General features: G+C 50.8%; 1 protein-coding gene across 1 annotated transcript in view; it reads left to right on the top strand.

Annotated features, from left to right (window-relative positions):
• Nucleotides 1-22,774, top strand: part of ATG2B (autophagy related 2B) — a 1,105,913-nt gene that overhangs the window by 930,454 nt on the left and 152,685 nt on the right. Inside the window, exon 37 of the mRNA XM_078660122.1 lies at nt 16,933-17,002. Within this exon, the coding sequence (XP_078516248.1) occupies nt 16,933-17,002 (70 nt within the window). The remainder of the gene's footprint in view (nt 1-16,932; nt 17,003-22,774) is intronic.

Raw genomic sequence — 22,774 nt, 5'->3', positions numbered from 1 at the left:
CATCGTTCGGGATGTAAGTAACCGTGGGCTTGTCACTCTGTCAGACAGAGTTAGGTTAATCACTAACCTTACAGACGGATACAGCAGGAACAATGGATGATGCAAGGTAATCCCTTTCCCTATATGGAGATAACCATGAGTATATATGTATCACACTCCACAGATATGACCACCATAGGGGAAAGGGAAAAAGGGACAAATGAAACAAAAACGTTGCCGCTGCGTAACACAGAATAGGGATGTCTTCAGGAGAACCTTGATTAGATCTATTCCCCACCACCAAGAATGCGCAATGTCATCACTTCTAAATGCTGGAATTTCCAAGGCAACTCTCGCTCAGAGATGCTTTTTGTCTCGAGTGGACCTCACAACTCCTGTATGCGTTTCCACTAATACCAATCCTGCCAATAGTTCTTAAGAAGATCAGGAACAAACGGGTTCAAGTCATTCTTGTGATTCCACATTATGCGCAGAGTATGGTATATTGAACTGCTGAGCATGAATATTGGTCCGCTGATCAGACTGCCCTCTCAGCATTATCTCCTGTTGCAGCAACAGATCAGGGTTCTGCAGCCGAACTTGTGCACACTCCGCCTTCATGCATGGAGATGGAGCGCCGGCAGTTGACAGTTTTTGACTCCTTGTAGAAGTCTGCGATGTCAGTCTGGCAGCCAGGCATCCCTCAACCAAGATGATGCATACGCCTGCTGTTGGGAGAAATTTGTGGCTTCTTTTGCTACCAAACATGTTGATCCCCTGTCTGCATCTTTGTCTGAGGTTCTTTAAATTGCTTTCCCGTTATCTGAGCTGCACGTTGCTTGGCGCACAATTAAAGGATATCTTTCAACTATATCACCATTCTTGTGGTTGAAGGACCAGCCCTCCTTGTTTGTCACCTTTGGTGACTTGTTTTCTGAAAGCTCTACAAAACATGTTCCCTCCAAATCTCTGTCAGGCAGAGTTAGGTTAATCACTAACCTTACAGCCGGATACAGCAGGAACGATGGATTATGCAAGGTAATTCCTTCCCCTATATGGAGATACCCATGAGTATATATGTATCACACTCCACAGATATGACCACCATAGGGGAAAGGGAAAAAGGGACAAATTAAACAAAAACGTTGCCGCTGCGTAACACAGAATAGGGATGTCTTCAGGAGATGTAAACCTCTCTCTCTCCTATGCTCCACCCCGTCTGCCCTGTTAGTGAGACACAACACACACGTCACTAGACTCCCCCCCTACATGTTTAACCACAATTTTCCTCTATGTGTCATGTACTTACTTTTATAGCAGCTGCACATCTCCCAACAGACAAAGGCACAAAAGTAAAAATAAAGAAATAGAAAAAGCAATACCCGTCTGGTGCTAGAAGGAGTTGTAGGATGTGGGCTGTATCAAGGAAGCAACACAGAACAAAGTCAAGAAAAGAGGTACTTATCTTAACGCAAATAATCCTCTGGCAGTAATGAGTGTTTCTATTTTGACTGCTCCTGAACTAGAGGTAGGTCTGGATTCTCCAATCAGGGGAATGTCTTGATCGTCTTTGCTCTCCTGAGCAGAAGCGCTCCAAAAACCATAAAATAATAAACAGAAGCGGTGAATGACCTGCTCTTCGTGCTCTCCTGAGCGGAATCAGCAGGGGAGTGGTAACAAACAGGAGCGCTGAATCAACATGTGTGCCGCTTTCCTCCAAACGGCTTCAAAAAGGAAATAGTAGCTGCGCTGTCCTAATGCGGCGAAAATACACCAGGTTCACAAAGTGTTTAGTACCAACCGCGAGAAGCGCGGTACGCTGTGACGGTTTGTTCCGTTTACTCAATGTCTTCAAGCACGTCATGGACACACTCACCAAGACGCGGGTAGGCGTCACAGGTGATCAAGGCTTTTGCTGCCACGGGACTCTAGAAACCCCAAACATTAGCGGTTCTCAAGAAATAATGTCCAGGAAGGGAAATAAGGCAGGCTGCCGGTAGCAGGCTGTCGCGGGTATTCCACAGTTCGAAAGAGTGCAGCAGCTCCACGATGCCGCTGCCTCACGGACCTTCATTACGGAAGCACCAAAGTGACAAGCCCCAAACACAGCGGAGGCGGGGCTTAAGTATTTGCAGTCAGAGCCCGCCTTCCCAATTGTTGTGGGAGTTGCAGTGCCCTTTGCATACATACAGTGTTCAGTGTGTGTGCCTATCGTAACCTAGCCATGGCAAACTCTGAATTAAGCCCCAGTAGGACTTTAACCTAGTTTTGACATTCATGATGTGCTCACCCTTTGACCCCATGCGCAACTGCCTTCTATGCCTTCAGACCATTAAAGCTGCCTTCCAGTGATGATTACATCAGCCAGGAGGGTTAGCGAACTGCATAAACTTTCAGTGCACCCTCCTTACACTACTTTTTTCCCCATAAAACTGCTTCTGAGAGCTCATGCCTCTTTTCTGCCGAATGTTGTGACACCTTTTCAGGTAGGCCAGACTATCACTCAGCCGACATCCTTTGCTCCGCTTCACCTTTCCAAAGAGGAGGAGAGATTCAAACCATTTAGACCAAAAGGAGTGTTATCGATGTACACCGATCGTACCAAAGAGTTTTGGGTGGCCGATCAATTTTTCATTGGGTTCGTCGAAGGAAAGAAAATAAAGGCTGAGCAGAAATGGACATCTCAAGATAGATTGTGCTCTTTATTAAAATCTACTACACACTGGCCAAAAAGCAACCCCCTAATGACATGCATGCTCCTCCCACCAGAGCCAAGGCTACAACCACTCTTTTAGCTCACGGAGTTCCTGTCCTGGACATCTGTCAGGCTGCAAATGGCTGTTTCTGCACACGTTTACCAAGTACTGTTGACTGGACAGTGAGGTCCGTTGTGACTTCACTTTGCTCGTTCAGCCCTCCAGGACTTCTTGGTCTAAATCTGTTCACAGACCCAGAGACCTATTATTTGGATATCTTTTCCATGGTAAGGAATCTGCGACTAGAAGTCTCTATCTGTTTCAGTTTAATTTATTATGATACAGAACTCCTAAGTAGGTCCACACAACCTAACACAGTAATAAAACAATGATACAAAATACTTGTTAAAAAAACAAAACAAAAGAAAAGTATAAAACCTCACGACTTTTACATACATCATTTAAGAACAACATTAACAGTCCTTTATAAAGTGACTACATGCAAAGCACCACTAGAAATATATTATATGCCTGCAGATCTTTAGGTATAACCACTTAACAAACATCATCATGCATAGCACAATGAAAAGTGCATTAAAATCACAGAACAGTTGCAAAAACCCTAAAAGCACATTATACACTAGGCCAACTTAGGGGACTTACTTATTCCCAACCTCTCTAAGGAGGTAATGATCACTAAGAGAAATAGGGAAAGCAAATCTAACATGTAAAGACTTGTTCAATAACTTAATTTTCAGGCCTTAAGAACGTGCAACGGGCATGGTGGGGGGTGGTAGGGGTCAAAGCATAAGAAAAAGGAAGCTTCATAGCAGCAAAGAAATGGTCAAAAAAATAAAAAGATTTTTGTTTAGGTTATCTGGTCAGCTAATTTTGAAAATATGGCAAATGTAGGCCTCCGATTATGCACACTGAATGTGTGTGGCTTAAATAATTACAAGAAAAGGCAGAGGGTCACCAGAGACCTACGGGTGGTACAGCCCGATGTGGTGTGTCTGCAGGAGACACATATTCCATGGGTAAAATGCAAGGTTTTAGAAGGATTAGGGTATACAGTATTAGCAGTCTCAAGGCAGTCAAGTTAAGAGGGGTGGCGATATTGGCAAGAACTTATATTTAAACTACTGGACGCACCTTGGCGGATAATTTGAGACGTTGGGCTATTGTGGAATGCAGGCTACGGAGGGTGCTATTTACTCTTTGTGCAGGTTTTGGGTCTAATCTGGACGAAGCCCTAATATTGGAATATTTGAATGGGAAGCTCGCTACATGGCCCACCCCTTTATTTCTGTGCGGGAACTTTAATATAAACTTGGCCAGGCAAGATTTTCAAAATGGGGGTGGAAAAATAAGGGCAGGAAACCCCGGGTTAATAAGGCCTTATTTCAATTGTTAACTGATCATGGGTTATTGGATGTGTGGAGCAGATTGCATAGACAAAACCCAGGTTTTACATTTTATTCGCACCCTCATAATCGGCATGTTAGGCTTGGTTATTGCTTTGCTCCGTCAGCAGTGTTTACTGGGTTGAAAATTAGTAAATATCCAAGGGTGACCTCGGACCATGCACCCCTGTTAGTTGAAATCCCGATGATTGCTGGGTGTGCAGCCCTGCGAACATTCACATTTGACAGGAAGTATCTGTTAGATGAAAAATGTATTGAGCATATGAGGGTGCGGATAAAGTAATTTTTCCAAATTAATAGACACTCAGCGCCCTGGGGGGTTGTAGGGGATACATTTAAGGCGGGATTTAGAGAGGAAACGCGGACCTTTGGGTTTTTAAAATGTAAAATGGCAAAACAGGCACTGCAGGTCCTCTATGATGATCTCAAAAAAGCCAAGGAGGCATTAGTCACTGCTCTAGCTGTAGGAGATAATAATTTAGCGAGATGTAAAGCCAAAATCAATCTTGAATGGTGTAAGGAGATAGCCATACAATATCAGACATATAGAAAAGAATGCTATGAGTATGGTGAATCCACGGGGCGGTGTCTTGCTCAGAAATTGCGAATCAAGGAGTCCGAACAAAGAATTAAGGGGATTCAAAATAAGGCGGGCGTTATTGTATCTGAACCCCAGCAAATTCTTAAAGTATTTCATGATTTTTATTCAGACTTATATACTGAGACCCAGACGGGGGATACGTCTCTAACTGATATGGGAATGCCAGCTGCTGTATGGGGGCCAGCTAGAGCAAACGGATGTCAAAAGACTGGAGGAACCAATTTGGGAATAATAGCAGGCCACTAGCTCATTGGCAGCAGGGCAAGCTGCAGGACCTGACAAGCTTCCCTTGGAAGTATTCAGAACCTTTTTTCATGAAATCAAAAATGATACGCTTACAGTCTATCAAATTGCGCAGAAAGGGGGGATTCCACGAACCTGGTCCGAAGCCAATATCTGTGTGTTTAAGAAAAATGGAAAACCATCGGAACTACCTGGATCATATCGCCCAATCTCTTTCCTCAATGGTGACGGCAGAATTTATGCGAAAATTGTAGCCACGCGGTTGGCAAAAATTATACCATTTATAGTCTTGTTAAAACAGCATGGCTTTATACCCAGGAGAGGGACGATAAATCATGTGCGCAGAGTAATAACCCTCTTTGATATCGCACAGGTTGAATCCCGTGAATCTGAAAGAAACAGGTTAGTATTAGATTCCTTACCTTAGAATATCCCCAGGCGTCAGTCTGGATCCGGAAACTTTTGCGTAGCAGTACCCCTGCGTGTCGGTAGGCGTCGTCTGCAGGCGTCCCCTGAGGCTCCGCGTCGTCGGCGTCGTGCGCCGTGATGACGTCGCTGGAGTATATAGACGCCGCCTCCGCGCGCTGACGTCAGTTCTTCTTTTTTCCACGCCAGTTAGCGCAGATCCGAAGAGCAGTACTCCGGTCTTTTGACCTAGTTTTGTTAACTTTCACTCTTCTTCAAGGTGCCGGTAGGATGCCCGGGTTTAAGAGTTGCGACGGGTGCGACCGAATGATGTCGATCACCGACCACCATCGACTCTGCCTCCGGTGTCTGGGCGCGGACCACGACGTCGAGTCTTGCGTCGACTGCCGGGCCTTGACAGGTAAAGCTAGACGGGAGCGGTCCCGCAAGCTGCTCGAACTCCGAGTGTCGGCCCCGCGTCGTGAGCGGTCCCGGTCCGGTCGGAGGTCGAGGGAGCGGTCGAGGGAGCGATCGCGGAGCCGCCATGAGCGCTCCGGGAGTCGCCACCATTCCTCCGGTTCATCAGGTAAGCGTCACAAGAGGTCGGGGCGTCATCATCGTACCCCCGACTCCCCCCGACGCCCGCGTGATGCGGCCGGGGGTTCGGGTGGCCCCACCCCCGCGGCCCCGCGTGGGTCGCCGACGCCGTCTGCCCCATACCCGTCGGTCCCTGGGGAAGGCGCGTCGCGCGAGGAGATTGAGGCGTTCCTCATGGCTATGAGGGCGATGTCTCCTCCGGCGGGGCCTACGGCGCCTGCGGGCCCGTCGGTCCCGTCTGGGAGCCCGAGCGGTTCGGGTGCACCTGCCCCGACGCCGCCGAGTGCTCCGGCCCCGGCGCCGCCGGCGGCTCCGGTCCCGGCGCCGCTGGGCCCTTCAGGGTCGTCGCCGGCTGGTCCTCCGGCCTCCCCGGCGCCGATTCCATTGGGGCAACCCGTGGTGCCGCCTCCGCGCGGCGCCGTGACTCCGCCGTCGGTTCCGGCCGGCGTCGGGTCCCCGGCGCCGCGCGGCGCCACCCCCGATCCCTCTCTGACTCCTGATGCGGAGTCGGACCGGCGTCGTCCGACGCCGAGTCCGGCGCCGTTGGGGCCCATTGGCTCCGAGGAGCCGGTTTACATCGTCGACTCGTCCTATGGCGATGAGGACGAATATGGAGAGGGTTGGGAGGGGTCTGAGGACCCTTTGTCACAAGCCTGCCAGTATGACGTGGACTGGGTAGGTGACTTAGGTGAGGCCAGTGGTCTGGACGAGTCGCCCAACCCTGGGTTTGTCTCGCCTTCCCCTGTGGCGTCGGAGGCGGGGGCTGCCTATTCGGTGGTCCTGATGAGGGCTGCCAAGGCTTTGCGCCTTGAGCTCCCCGTCGCTAAGGTGAAACCTAAGATCCTCACCGAAGTATTTAAACCGCAGTCGTGCCCACAGGAGCCTCTGCTGCCATTTAATGAGGCCCTGACGGATGTCCTTTTGGGCACCTGGTCCAGGCCCGCTTCCGGTGCACCGGTTGACCGGAACGTTGCCAGGCGTCACCGTCCGTGTTCGGACGACCCTGCCTTCCTTTCCACCCATCCCTCCCCGGAGAGTCTGGTGATCCAGGCCTCCACTTCCCAGTCCGCATTCCCGTCGGCTCCGCCCGATCGGGAATCGAAGCGATATGACCAATTTGGCAAGAAGGCCTTTTCGTCTTTGAGTGCTGGACTGCGGTCTTGTAATACCGCATGCCTCTTGGGCCGCTACACCCACTCTCTGTGGGACACGGTTGCGGAGTGTCTGCCGCAGTGCCCGCAGGAGGTGCGGGACAAGCTCAACCAGGCCTTGGTTGAAGGCCGGGACGCGGCGAGGTATTCGATTAGGTGTGGTCTTGACACGACCGACTCGCTGGGACGGGCTATGTCCACGACGGTGGCGATTCGTCGCCATGCTTGGCTGAGATCCGCCAACTTCTCGCCGGATGTCCAGACGGCCCTCATGGACATGCCTTTCGATGGCAGTCGCCTGTTCGGTGACAAGGCGGACAACGCGCTTGAGCGCTTCAAGGACTCCAGGGTCACGGCCAAGTCCTTGGGTCTTTCGACCCAGCGCCAGCAGCAGGGTCCATTTCGCCCCTTTCGTGGCCAAGGAAGGGGCGGTCCCACGCGTGCTGCCAGCCACGCGCCGCAGAACGCTCCCCAGCGCGGTGGCGGCCGTGGTTTCCGCCGTGGTGGCGGTAGAGGGCAGCGGCGAGGTCAGTCCACACCTCCCCCCGCTGCAGCCTCCAAATCTTCCTAGTCCGAGCTTTCGGGCCCATGTGACGCCAGTGGGTGGCAGGGTTCGTCATCACCACTCCCACTGGCGCACGATTACATCGGACAGGTGGGTGCTGCAGCTCGTCCGAAGGGGCTACTCCCTCCCCTTCGAGTCCACTCCTCCAGCCATGCCACCGCAGAACCACCGTGTGTCGGGGGACCACTTGACACTTCTGCAGGAGGAAGTTACGGCCCTCTTGGCCAAGGGGGCCATCGAGCGCGTTCCTGGGCCAGAAGTAGGGTGTGGTTGCTACTCCCACTACTTTCTGGTGCCCAAGAAGGAAAAGGGGGGCCTTCGTCCTATCTTGGACCTACGGGACGTCAACGGCTTCCTCCGGAAGGAGAAGTTCAAGATGTTGACTTTGGCTCAGGTCTTGGCTGCTCTAGACCCACAAGACTGGATGGTAGCGTTGGACTTGCAGGATGCGTATTTTCACATCCCCGTCCTGCCGGCCCACCGGCGTTACCTGCGGTTCACGGTAGGCCACGAGCACTTTCAGTTTATCGTGCTCCCATTCGGCCTTACCAGCGCCCCACGGGTGTTCACGAAAGTGATGGCGGTGGTCGCAGCTCATCTGCGCCGGTTAGGGGTTTCAGTCTTCCCCTACCTCGACGACTGGTTGTTGAAGGCGGGCTCGCCCCAAACAGTCGTCCACCACCTTCAGATGACGGCAGACCTCCTGCACGAGCTGGGGTTTTCCATCAATGTGCCGAAATCACACCTGTGTCCCTCTCAAAAGCTCCTTTTCATCGGAGCGGTTCTCGACTCGGCGCAGTTTCGGGTTTATCCTCCGGAACGGCGGGTCCGGGATATTCAGGCTCTGATTCCCATCTTTCAGCCGTTGTCCCGGATTTCGGTCAGGTTGACGCTGCGGCTTCTGGGGCTGATGGCCTCCTGCATCCTTCTGGTGCATCACGCCAGGTGGCGGATGCGGGCTCTGCAGTGGGACCTGAAGTTTCAGTGGGCCCAGCATCAGGGCAACCTGTCCGACCATGTCCTGATCTCGGAGGGCACTGCGAGACAGTTGCAGTGGTGGCTTACGGACCGCGATTGGGTCAGAGGCAGATCCCTCTCCCTTCCCCAACCGGAGCACGTGGTTGTGACGGACGCGTCCCTCCAGGGCTGGGGTGGCCACTTGGGAGAGGCGGAGATCAGAGGCATCTGGTCTCCGGCGGAGTCCCGGCTCCATATCAACATGTTGGAGCTGCGGGCGATTCGCCTAGCACTGAAGGCATTCCTCCCCTTTGTCAACGGGAGTGTAGTGCAGGTGTTCACGGACAACACCACCGCCATGTGGTACTGCAACAAACAGGGCGGTGTGGGGTCGTGGACCCTTTGCCAGGAGGCTCTGCGCCTCTGGCAATGGCTGGAACGTCAGGGCGTGACTCTGACGGTTCAACACCTGGCAGGTTCTCTGAACGCCAGGGCGGACAAACTCAGCCGTCGGTGCTCGGTGGATCACGAATGGCGTCTGAACTCGGACGTGGCGAACGGCCTCTTTCAGCAATGGGGAGAGCCTTGGTTAGATCTATTCGCCACAGAAGAGAACGCGCAATGTCATCAGTTCTGCGCGTTGGAGTTTCCAAGACGGCACTCGCTCGGCGACGCCTTTCGGCGCGAGTGGAGCTGCGGTCTGTTGTACGCCTTTCCGCCTATACCACTTCTGCCCAGAGTGCTGAAGAAGATCAGGCGCGACCGGGCCCAAGTTATCCTTGTGGCTCCGGACTGGGCTCGAAGATACTGGTATCCCGAGCTACTCAGCATGTCAGTCGGTCCCTCGATCCGCCTGCCCCTTCAGGAGGACCTTCTGTCGCAGCAGCCGGGGACGGTCCTCCACCCGAACCTGTCCAGCCTCCACCTCCATGCGTGGAGATTGAGCGGCGACAGTTGAGGCCATTCGACTTGCCTCCTGAAGTCTGTGATGTGATTCTGGCAGCCAGGCGTCCCTCCACAAAGTCGGTATACGCCTGCCGGTGGAAAAGATTTGTGGCATGGTGCACAGCAAAGGCTGTGGATCCCCTTTCTGCCCCTCTTTCCGAGGTTCTCCTCTTCCTTCTTTCTCTTGCCCAGCAGGGCTCTGCTCTGGGCACTATCAAGGGCTACCTTTCTGCCCTTTCCGCCTTCTTACGGCTACCTGATCAGCCATCCTTATTCAAGTCCCCTATTGTGCTGAGATTCTTGAAAGGCATCACGCACATGTATCCTCCTGTTCCGTTCGTGATGCCTCAGTGGGACTTGAACCTCGTTCTGACATTCTTGATGTGCGCTCCCTTTGAGCCGCTTCATTCCTGTGTTCTCCGTCTTCTCACTTTAAAGACGGCCTTCCTGGTTGCCATCACCTCTGCCAGGAGAGTGAGTGAGCTCCAGGCTCTTTCTGTTAAACCTCCTTTCTTGTCCGTCCATCCTGACAAGGTGGTTCTTAGGACTAGGCCTTCTTTCCTGCCCAAGGTAGTTTCTGCTTTTCACATCGGGCAGTCCATCACCTTACCCTCCTTCTTCTCGCCTCCGCATCCTTCAAAGGATGAAGAGCGGCTCCATCGTCTGGACCCAAAACGTGCGCTTTCATTTTACATGGATCGCACACGCCAGTTCCGGGTGGATGACCAACTGTTTGTTGGCTACGTGGGTGAGAAGAAGGGAAGGGCGGTACAGAAACGAACCATCTCTCGGTGGGTCGTCCTGTGCATCAAAGCATGCTACTCTTTGGCTCGGAAGGAGCCTCCTGTTGGGCTGAGGGCCCATTCCACTCGGGCCACGGCGGCTACTACTGCCCTGGGCCGGGGAGTCCCTTTGCAGGACATTTGCCAGGCGGCTACGTGGGCCTCGCTGCACACCTTTGCGAGGCACTACTGCCTGGACAGTCCAGTCCGGAGAAATGGCTTCTTTGGCCGTTCGGTCCTCCAGGACTTTCTGGTGTAGGTTTGTATTGGTTCGCAGACCCACCACCGGGGTTGGTATTGCTGGGGTATCTATTCTAAGGTAAGGAATCTAATACTAACCTGTTTCTTTCAGATGAACAAGTTACTTACCTTCGGTAACGATATATCTGTAAGAAACAGTAGTTAGTATTAGATTCCTTACCGCCCCACCCGTCCTCCCCGTTCTGCGAACTGATACCTAGGGTTAAGGTCATCCCTTTCAGGGCCCTAGTTTCAAATGGCACCAGTGTTAGTTCTCACATGGCTCTGCGTGTTCTGGCGCGGAAAAGCTGTGTGCAAAGAACTGACGTCAGCGCGCGGAGGCGGCGTCTATATACTCCAGCGACGTCATCACGGCGCACGACGCCGTCGACGCGGAGCCGCAGGGGACGCCTGCAGACGACGCCTACCGACGCGCAGGGGTACTGCTACGCAAAAGTTTCCGGATCCAGACTGATGCCTGGGGATATTCTAAGGTAAGGAATCTAATACTAACTACTGTTTCTTACAGATATATCGTTAGCGAAGGTAAGTAACTTGTTCATTAGGTATAATCCTACTTGATGCCGAAAAGGCGTTCATGGAATTTCCTTTGGCGGGGACAGCAACAAATGGGCTTTGAACAAGGCTATATACGGGCTTTAAAGGCCCTCTATTATCTCCCAACAGCGAAAATCTGTTCAATGGGACATTATTCTCAGGCTATTGCGATCTCCCGAGGTACACGACAAGGATGTCCCTGCTCACCACTTTATTTGCGTTATATATTAATCCTTTTTTTCTTAGGTTAGAACAAAGTAGAAAGATCTTGCCCTGTATAGTACGATAAGAACGCTATTCGGTGCTACCCTATTCTGACGATATAGCAGTTGTCACCACAAACCCTAGCCTTGCTATATGTGAAATAGAATCTCTGGCACAGACGTATGGGGCAGCCTCTAGGTATAAACTCAATACTGCAAAAACCCAAATACTATGCACACACCATGTAATGGATGGGGACGTTGGGTGCATTAAGGAATTCACATATTTGGGTATTAAGATCCGCACCTCTGTTCAAGAGATTATTGAGGTTACTGGGGGAATATCATTTCTGAAATGAAAAGCTCATTTGAAAGGTGGGAGAATCTTCACCTGTCATTAGTAGGCAGAGCAAATGTGTTGAAAATGAATGTTTTACCTCAGGTTATGTACTTTTTCAGGGCAGTACCACTGGAGGTTTCTCATAAACAAATTCAATATCTACAATCACTGTGCTCTAGATATAGGTGGGCCCCTGGCAGACCTCGTAGAGCGGCTCGATACATGACTCTCTCTCGAGAAAGGGGAGGATGGTCTATACCGGATTTTGCTTTGTATTATTATTCATGTATTTTGGTTAATGTGTGATTTTTAGTTACTGGAGAGGGCATTAGTAACTTAGACGAAGCACCCTCAATCTACCAGATGATTTTAGGCTCAGAAGTAATAATAATAATAATTACATTTATAAAGTTCCTGGTTACACTGAGGCCAGTGTGTCCCCGCGCTACGGAGCAGAACAGCAGAAGTCACCGTCAACTAGCAGAAGAGATCCAGGTTAGGGAGCAGGGAACAGATGCGTTTTAAGACTCTTCCGCAAGATAGATTCAAAGCATTCCAGCCGGAGTGCCTGACGGAGCGAGTTCCACAGCTGAGCTGCCAGATAACAGAATGAGCGGCCGCCCATTCGTGTTCTCCGGATTTTGGGAACATACACCTTCCCTTTCCCGCTCGACCTTAGAAGTCTAGACGGACGATAGGGGGTCAGAAAATCCTGCAGGTACCTCGGCCCTTTTCTCTGTAGGATCCAATGGCTAACACACATGGCTTTGAACTTCACTCTTTCCCTAATGGGGAGCCAGTGTAGAGAGGCAAGCGCACCAGTGGCAGAGGCTCTTTTCGGGAGCATAAGAACCAGCCTAGCTGCTGCATTTTGAATGCATTGCAAGCGTTGCAAACATTTACCATTTGCGCCCAGGTACAGCAGGTTGCCATAGTCTAGGCGCGAGGTTACCAACGCATGCACCAGAATTTTCCTGGATGACGTGGGAAGGGTGTCTAAGGTTTTCCGTAGTCCCCTTAGGATACCAAAGCAGCCGCCTGCCACCCGCCTGGTATGGTAGTAAAAGTATAATTTATTGTCCACCCAAATCCCCAAATTCTTAGCTTGCTCACATGGGGTAGGTGTGGGGCCCAGAGACTGCGGCCACCATGCCGAGGACCATACTGATGGAGCCTTCCCTATTACCAATACCTCCGTCTTACTGCCATTCAATTTTAGGCAATTATTTGCCATCCAAACGGCCAATTCTTGGAGGCAGGATACAAAGTTGGAGGCGGCATCAGACCGGGCTTGAGTCAGGGAAACCGCCAGCTGAGTGTCATCGGCATAGGACAGGGCATTAATCCCAAAGTGTCTGAGATCTTAGCCATAACGGCAACGCAGAGATTGAACAATGTAGGGCTCAAAATAGAGGCCTGCGGCACTCCCTGTCTCAGCTTGATACTCCTAGAGTAGTGACTTGGAAACTATGCCAGAGTAGAAAAGATTCCAATCACTTTAGTGCTTTTCCACCTACACCCCCGCTCTCTAAATCATGCAACACTGTGTGGTGGGCAACGGTGTTGAAAGCGGCACTTAAATCGAGAAGAATTAAGGCCACTGTCTGCCCCTCATCCACAAACTTCCGGATGGTCTCAGTGGAGTAGAGCAGGGCCGATTCCGTCGAATGAAAAGCACAAAAGCCAGATTGGGAGGATGGAGAAGGTTGCTACTTGCAATATGTGCGGTAAGTTGGATGTTCACCACTTTTTCTGTCATTTTGGCAAAATACGGGAGCAGAGAGATGGGGCGCAGATTGTCCAGCTGATCTATACTAATATGAGGCTTCTTCTGTAAAGGAAGAACCACAGCCTCCTTCCACATTTCTAGGACCACTCCTGAGCTAAAAGACTGCTCCACAAGATGTCTGATATAAGGCTCGAGTATATCAATACTACCTCTGAGTAGCCTAGGGGTGGCTGGGTCTCTGGGAGAGCCTGATTTCATGCTAGTGGCGATCTTTTTGAGAGCATCCTGGGGTGGCACAATCCATTCAGACAGGTTCTTTACTGTGGAAATACACCTGGGTTCCTTTCCCCCTCTTATTCCATCACGTGCAGAGGCAGGGAAAGAGGCACAAATCTTCTCAACCTTCTCTGCAAAATACTCAGCCACTCGATTTCTTGCCTCATCAGAGCTCACTATAGGCTCTGCGATAGATGCCAAGGAGGAGATTTCTTTAAAGATCTTGAACAGCTCTTTATTAGAGTTCTCCGCTGTTTGAATTCTACCATTAAAATAAGCTGACTTTGCCCTCCTAATGAGACGATGGTAGCTCTTGAGATTAAGTTTATATTCGGCTTCCAGATGGACTGAACATTTTTCCTCCAGCGCCTCTCTAGGTGTTTGCAGAAAGATTTAGCAGTACACAGCTCTTCACTAAACCAAGGTGCAGATTTACCTCTGTTGATAGATGTTTTGATAGTCCAAGGTGCGGTACAATCCAAAGCATCAATTATACGGCTCTCGAGATCTTTACATACCCTATTTACATCGTGGCCCAAGGGAAGATCTCTTTTTAAAAAGGCCAGATCAAAGTCTCCTTGTGAGAAACCCGCCCATCTCCTTCTTCTCAGCCCAGATTTACCTTTCTCCTGTATTTTAGACCAGGGCAATTTTATTCTAAATGTGATCAGAAAATGATATGACCATGGCACCAGAAGTGGAGGCTCTAATTCCAGCGCATCCCAATTGGCAAAGATAGGGTCAAGTAGATGACCCAACTTATGGGTAGGTAGTGCAGATCTTAACGAAAGTTGCAGTATTTCCAGTTCCTGGCGCAGCTCTTGTGCCCCTGGGCTAGATGCATCATCATAATGCAAATTTAAATCTCCTAACACCAATAATTTTTTATACCGCATGGCCGGTTGGACAAGATAGTCTGTAAGGCTAGGTATAAACCTCAAATGAGGACCCGGAGGTCTATAAACTAAGAGCCCTTTTACAACATGGTTAGCGGCGGTACTGATCGTAAAGAAGCCTGCCTCACCATCCACTATATCAGCAGGTATGAGCGAGCATCGCATATCATGCTTGTATATAATTGCGATGCCCCCTCCCCTCCCAGACTGTCTATCGACTCTCCTTATCCCATAACCTTTTGGGAGTGCCTCCAAAATTTCAGGCGCCGAGTCGGTGTCAAGCCATGTCTCCGTAAGGAATATGCAATATATTTTATCTTCTGATAGCAGGTCGCATAACTCAAATCTATGCTTCCTCAGAGATCTGCAGTTGATTGAAGACAGCCTAAGTGAGGGACCTCCCTCCCCCATTTCTGTACGAATAGCCGCCCCGAACGAGCAGTGGCTACACTGCCAGCTCTCACCGTCCACCCTGATACTGTGTTTGCATTTGTCCAACAGGCTAGGGCAAAAAGCCCGGAGCGTTCAGGGACTATAATGGTGCATTACCTTTTCAATAGCGTGTATGGTAGCTATTTTAAAAGAACACGCTTTAAGGTATTGAACACCTTGTGTAAAGTGTGGAATACTGTACCGAAGAGCTGTGAGATTCCCGGACCTTCTATGTATACCCCTATTAATTCCGCTGGAGTACTCCCCTCCATTTTTAGAGATCAGGTGGTTATAGGTTGGAGAAGGAGGGGGATTACCCGTCTTGGTGATTTATATCAAGACGGTGGGCAAATCTATTCATTTGCTGAGCTGGTGGATAAATTCCATCTACCCTCTACGTACTTTTTCAAGTATTTACAAATTAGAGACTTTCTGGCGAAACACCCTATTTGCATTACGAATGTTATAATTGTAGAATTTATTAGACATCGTGAGAAGATCGGGGCTATCTAAAGTATTGCTAGAGGGTAGGTTGGATGACATAGAAAAACATAATTTGAAATGGAGAACTTGGTTGGGGAACCCCGGAATCTTATTGAAGAATCCATTGTTTTGGCAAGAAGGATTTTGTGTGCAGCAAATCTTGAAAGTCAACATAATAAAATGATATTTAATCTATATCATACTCCGTTAAAAATGATGAAGTGGGGAGTCAGCATGATGGGTAGATGTTTTCGCTGTGGTAAAGATGGTGCTGATGTTGTCCATGTTTTTTCTGCATGTGAGGTATTGGACCCTCTGATAGAATCTATAGAGAAGTTTTTGACAGAAATAACTGATGAAGGGATTAAAATTTCTCAATCTATGATGTTGCTTGGTATAAGGGAGGAGGTCGGGGAGCGGTAGCCATTATATAAGCACCTGCACTTAATTTTTATGGCCACAGCAGTTGCTCGGTTGACAATTGCATCATTGTGGTTACAGCAATAGGGCCGTCTTTTGAGTTGTGGCGGGCTAAGTTTCTTAATGTTTATAATTTGGAATATACCTTATATGCCATGAAAGGATCTAGGAACAGGAAATTAGGATTATTGATATGGGGGGCGTGAGGGAGTATATGGTTTGGGTAATTTATGTTATCATTACAATATGGGGGATATATTTTGCTTAACTGTAAATTGAGGATATTGGTTAGGATTTGGGTCTACAATTGGAATAATGATGGTTGTTTTATATAAGTCATATTGGCTGTATTATTTATGGTCCTTTTGTTTGTTATACTTTGCTGCTATGGAACTTTAATTAAAAAAAGGCAATATGCAAAGTGAAAATAATGCATAATACGTTATTGTAAATGCAACCTTTGAAGCAGCCATTTAGTGTTTCACTATGCAGGCGGCAACTCGCCTGCACTTTTAAAAGGGATTAGAGATTCCCTTGCAGGTGGGTGCAGTGAATGACTGCACTCACCTGCAAGGGGATGTCTGGGGAGTCCATAGGACCACATTTCCCCCCTCCAGAGGGTTGCTAGCAGGGGGTGCACTGACAGTGCGCCTAGTGTGCCTCCCAACAGCTTCTTTGCCTCTGCGCTGGCATCTATAATACAGCGCAAGCACAGAAGCAAATGGATTCCCTCATTTGCATAGGGTCACACTCACATGCACATGAGGGAACACCCTCTGGTGAACGCGCTGGTGGTATATGTGCATTAGCGCTATCTGTATGACAGAAAGGAGCGCACATGCTTGTTGTGCCCCTGAGGCACTTTCCTTAATATGGCGCCAGGTTTTAGAAAAGGTAAGAAATGTGTTGTTATAAAGTATTAGAAGTTAGGAAATTAAGTGCCCGGATTACCATTGTGGTTGCACCAAAATGTGCACATTTTAAATGTTATGTTTCCTTTTATCTTCTAGGGAGTTCAGATTCACTTCAGAAGTTCCAATACGACTTGACTATCATGGCAAGCATGTATCAATGGATCAGGTGTGTGTAAAAAGCTGTGGAATACTTTTTTAAGCAACAGTTGCCCCTGTACTAATATTCTTTATTTTATTTGACCTTTAACAATATAGTTAAATTGCGTATCTGGGTTCTTTAGTAGGGGTTCTCTGTGTATAGTCATAATCTAGTGAATAGTCCCGCCCATGTGCGTGGACCCCGGAGCAATCAAAAATAATCTCTTACAGTGTCGAAAAATGCAGACCTGCACAGACACTTAAGAGAGAATTAAAGACAGATAATGCAGCCTATAACACAGGCCACACTGTCCAGTACTTCAACTAGAAATTCCAACAAAAAAATCCACAACAGCAAAGCCTGTACAAATTTCCCTTGCTTCAGCAGCAAAAACCCTCTGGAATGATAGAGAGGAGGATCTGGACAGACAAGCCCCATAGGCTGCCATTATGTGGCTCAGAACAGGATACTGTGGCTTTAAGAGAACTTTCCAGAACTTCACAGTATCCCAGAATGCACTGCAGGTCCCATTTACTTTCAGTTCTTTTTTCCGGCTCCTGCAAGCAGGACCCTGGAGCATTGAGCTCTCCCTTTTCAAGGGTTTATTGGTGATTTTTCACTATTAATTCGTTTTGAGTGCTTCTAAGTACTTTAGGGCTGTTCCTCTTGGGTTTTTGCTCCTTTTTATGTCAAATATGCCTGCATTATTTGACAAATGCCCGGAGTGCTCCCGGAAGAAGGCCAAATCGGATTCCCATGAGGTGTGTATCCTCTGCCTTCCCTCTTCCCATGTTCCTGAGGAGTGTGAGATCTGCCAGGGCTTCTCTGGCAGGACCCTGAAGGAAAGAAAGAAGATCAGGCTTCAGGGACTCGAGGAAAGAAGGCTGAAGGCACAAGGTGGGTCTGGAGGGGCTGCTTCTACCCATGCTGAGGCCTCTGGGGGGCTCCCCAGGGGCAGGAAGACCAGCAAACGTGCCCACTCTCCGTCTGGGTCGATTGCAGAGACCACGACGTCGAGAGGAATGACTGCGGTCTGTTCCCCGTCCCCCCAGGGCTCTGGGGCGAAGCGTCGTCGGCGCTCGACGTCGAGGGATGTGCACAGACCGCCGTCGAAGTCTCCAGTGACGATTTCGTCATCATCCTCGTCGGTCTTGACGTCGAGTGATCGACGTCGAAGGGCCCGGCGTCGGCGCTCGCCGTCGAAGCCACACCGCCGTTCGCCGTCGGCGAAGAGGAGGAGAACATCGTCGTCGAGGGGATCCTCGTCGTCGAGGAGTGGTCCGACGTCGAGGAAGAGGTCGCCGTCAAGGCGGAAGAGGTCGCCGTCGAGGCGCTCGAGGTCGACGTCGAGGCAGAAGAGGTCGCTGTCAAGGCGCAAGAGGTCGCCGTCGAGGCGCAAGAGGTCGCCGTCGAGGCGCCAGAGGTCGTCGTCGAGACACGAGAGGTTGACGTCGAGGCGTACGAAGTCGACGTCGAGGCATGGGCGACGGTCGACGTCGAGACATGGACGACGGTCGACGTCGAGGAAGAGATGCTCGACGTCGAGGGGCCGACGCTCGCCGTCTGGTCACCGTTCTTCGACGTCGAAGAAGCAGGAGAAGAGGCCTGATGCCATGGGAGGCTCACCAACGTCCCAGGCTGGTGGTGGATCACCGGGCTCGGTGTATTCCGAGGTGTATACGCCTTCGCAAGTTACGCCTCTGCCTCCATTGCCGAGGGGTCTCCCTCCGAGGGCTCCTACCCCTCCTCCTTTGCCTCCGCTTCCGCAACCTGTACCTCGACCTCAGGTGCCAGAGAGGCCGCCCCCGGTTCCTCCGAGGTCGGCTTCCTTACCCAGGTTTCCGACCCCTCCCAAAGGGACTCCTAAGCCGCAGGCCCCGGTCAGACCTAAGACGCCCGCTCCGGTGGAACCGGCGGATCGTCCGAGGCCTCGGAAGTCGAGATCACGCTCCGGACGGAGAGGAAGATCTAGGAGTCGGCGCAGATCCTCCACTAGATCTAGGCGTCGCCATAGGAGGCGAGGATCCAGGTCCCGCACGGACTCCTCCAGGACACGATCCTATTCGCCGACCTTGTCGGATTCCCCGGGGACAAGGGTGTCTCCAGTGGACGACATCAGCACGTTCCAGGAGGTTCTCCTGAGGGGGGCTACGAAATTGGGCATCACGGTGAAGGCTCCTACACCTACGACGTCCGTGATATTCGAGACACTTCACAAGAAGCATCTGTCTCGCCCTCTACTGCCATTGGTGCCAGGGCTGGTCGAACCTGCGGAGGAGCTGTTTCTTACGCCTGCGGTGGTGAAGGCCGCTCCCTCCTGACTTCTGAAGAAGTATAGAGCACCGGATTCGGACCCAGCCTTCCTGCGGATGGACCCAGTGCCCGATTCAGTTATAGTGACGGCGGCCAGGAAGTTACACTCTACCTCCCCGTCCTCCACCGTGCCGCCTGATAAGGAAAGCCGATGGATTGATTCAGCTGGTCGGAAGGCTTGTGGAACTTCTTCCACGACCATGAAAGCCTCCAGCGACTCGGCTTTGCTGGGGCGGTACAGCCGTGCCCTGTGGGACTCCCTGGAACAGTTCACGGACCTTCTGCCACGTGACAAGAAGGAGGACTTCCTAGAAATACTTAAGGAAGGGATGCTGGTTTCAAACCAGGTCATCAGCGCGGCTGCGGATATTTCGCTGTTAGCAGCCCATGGTTACTGTCACGGGATCAACCAGCGCCGCCATGCTTGGCTCAGGCTCACGTCACTCAAGCCGAAGGCCCAGCAGCGGGTGGCCAATCTGCCCTTTTCCGGAGAAACACTGTTCGGAAAACATGCCGATGATGAGATGGCCCGCATGAAGGCGGAGGCGGAGACCCTGACGGCTGTGGGTTTGGGAAAACCCAAACAAAAGAAGTCCTACCGCCCGTTCCAGAGACGGTTCGGTGCACAGGGGAAGGACGAGGCCAGTCTTCGGGACAGCAGCAGCAACAACAGCAGCAGTTCCGGAGACCCTTCCAAAAGCGCCAGAAGGGTAGAGGTGGACAACAGTCCTCTACAGCTAACAAAGGCCAGGCCGGGTCTCGACCCTGAGCGGTTACTTCCCCTTCATCCGTTACCCGCTCCGGTGGGGGGAAGCGTTCAACTTTTTCTGGCAGAGTGGAGAAAAATTACTCAGGACAAGTGGGTGCTGAATATTGTTTGAAATGGATACAGTCTTCGGTTCATCAGCCCTCCTCCATCGATTCCTCCGGTCAGTTTGCAGTATCAACTGCGCGAGCTCCAGGCGGAGGCCGATATCCTGTTAAGGAAAAGGGCAATAGAAGACGTACCTCTGTCTCAAAGAGGAAGAGGTCTGTACTCCCGGTTCTTCCTGGTCCGCAAGAAGGACAAGAACGAGTTCAGGCCCATTCTGGACTTGCGACAGGCGAACAAATGGATTCGCAGAGAGAGGTTTTGCATGCTTCGTTGCATCAGATTTATCCTCAGTTGCAACAGGGAGACTGGCTGTGTGCAATAGACCTACAGGATGCATACTTCCATGTGCCCATTGCACACAAACACAGGAAGTTCCTGCGATTTCAAGTCGGCACCAATCACTACCAGTACACAGTACTTCCATTCGGGCTGAAGTCTTCGCCCAGGACTTTCTCGAAGTGCATGGCAGTGGTAGCGGCACACCTGAGGAAGAACAAGGTGTTCATCTACCCGTACCTGGACGATTGGTTGATCAAGACCTCCTCCTTCTCGGAAGCTCAAGCGCACTTCCAGAAGACGTGCGTTCTCTTGAACAAGCTGGGGTTGCACATCAACATGTCCAAGTCTGTCCCGACTCCGGTCCAGTGCATTCAGTACTTGGGGGCCACCATCGATACGAGGTCAGCAAGCGTGTCTCCTTCAGAGGAGCGACGATTATCGCTTCGTCGGAAGGCTCAGGCTCTTCTGACCACTCCTTCTACAACAGTGAGGACGGTGTCTTCTCTACTGGGATCGATGGCCTCTTGTATCTTCCTGACGCCACATGCGCGGCTGCACATGAGACCGCTGCAGGAGTGCTTGGAGGATCAGTGGGACCAGAGGAGAGGATCTTGGGACGACAAGATACGACTGTCTCTGCATGCTCTTAAGTCTCTGAAGTGGTGGTGTTCAGCGGAGAATCTCCTCAGAGGGGTTCCCTTCCACAAGGACATTCCCACTCAGACTATCGTGACGGATGCGTCTCTCCAGGGCTGGGGAGTGCACTCCGGGGACTTACAGATTCAAGGGACGTGGTCCCCGACGGAGTCCACGTACCACATCAATTTCCTGGAACTCAGAGCTGTTCACTTGGCGCTGAAGGCCTTTCATCCGTCCTTCCAGACCAACTCTCTGCTTGTACAGACGGACAATACGACCACAATGTATTACCTCAACAAGCAGGGGGGCTCGAGATCACGCACCCTGTCGCAGGAGGCGCAGGCGATCTGGCACTGGCTTCTGGCCCGAGGACTGACGATAACGGCCACCCATCTGCCAGGTGTGCAGAATGTTCAGGCAGACACACTGAGCAGACTGATTCAGGAAAACCACGAATGGGTCATAAACGACAAAGTACTAGGAGAAGTCTTCGCAAGGTGGGGAACTCCAGACGTAGATCTGTTTGCCACCGCAGAAAACAGCAAATGCCGAGACTTCGCCTCCAGGTACTACCAGCCGGGGACGCTGGGGAATGCGTTATGGATCAACTGGTCGAACAGCTTTCTGTACTCTTTTCCACCCATTCCCCTGATTCCGACGGTTCTCATCAAGCTGTCCCAGTCCAGGGCGCGGATGATACTGATTGCCCCGGAATGGCCCAGGCAGTGGTGGTTCACGGACCTGCTTCACCGGTCTCTCCTTCCTCACATGAAGTTGCCGTGCAGGCCGGACCTTCTCACGAAGTTCGGGGGGCGGATGTTGCACCCCAACCTCTCGTCTTTGAGTTTGGCGGCATGGCTCCTGATATAGTGCAATATGGCCATCTTAATCTCCCGGAAGATTGCATGGACATACTGAAGGAGGCTAAGCGACCTTCCACTAGGACTTCCTATGCTTACAAGTGGAAGAGATTCTGCATCTGGTGCAAGTCCAAGAACTATGACCCAACGACGTGTAAGGAAGATGTCATCCTTCCATACCTTCTACATCTGGTGCAGTCTGGCCTTAATGTTCATTCCATTAAGGTCCATCTGGCTGCATTGACTGCCTACAGGAAATGCCCTTCACAGACTTCCTTCTTCCAGATCCCTGTGATCAAAGACTTTTTGAAAGGCTTGAAGAAAGTATTCCCTCCTGTCAGGCTTCCTTCGCCTTCATGGGAATTGAATGTGGTGCTGTCCAGATTGATGAAGGAGCCTTTTGAACCTATTCATAAGGCTTCGTTGCCGCACCTGTCCTGGAAGGCGGTGTTCCTCGTGGCCATTACATCGGCCCGCAGGGTGAGTGAGATTCAGGCGTTGTGTTGCCAAGAACCTTATACTGTATTTCATGCTGCTAAGGTTGTTATGCGTACTCACCCTAAGTTTCTTCCCAAGGTTATTTCTGATTTTCATGTCAACCAGACTATAACTTTGCCTACGTTTTTTCAGAATCCTTCCTCTCCAGCGGAACAGTCTTTACATTCCCTGGATGTTAGGAGGGTGTTGAAATTTTATCTGGATAAAACCAAAGATATTCGTAGGTCGGACCAATTGTTTATCAATTATGGATCAGTCAGGACAGGTCTTGTTACCTCTAAGCAGTCCATCTCGAGGTGGATTGTGTCCTGCATACAATTGTGTTACCACAAAGCT

The sequence above is a fragment of the Lissotriton helveticus genome, chromosome 9, assembly GCF_964261635.1.
Source record: "Lissotriton helveticus chromosome 9, aLisHel1.1, whole genome shotgun sequence".
Lineage (NCBI taxonomy): Eukaryota > Metazoa > Chordata > Amphibia > Caudata > Salamandridae > Lissotriton > Lissotriton helveticus.
The sequence above is the reverse complement of the archived record's forward strand: the minus strand, read 5'-3'. Positions and strand labels throughout refer to the sequence as shown.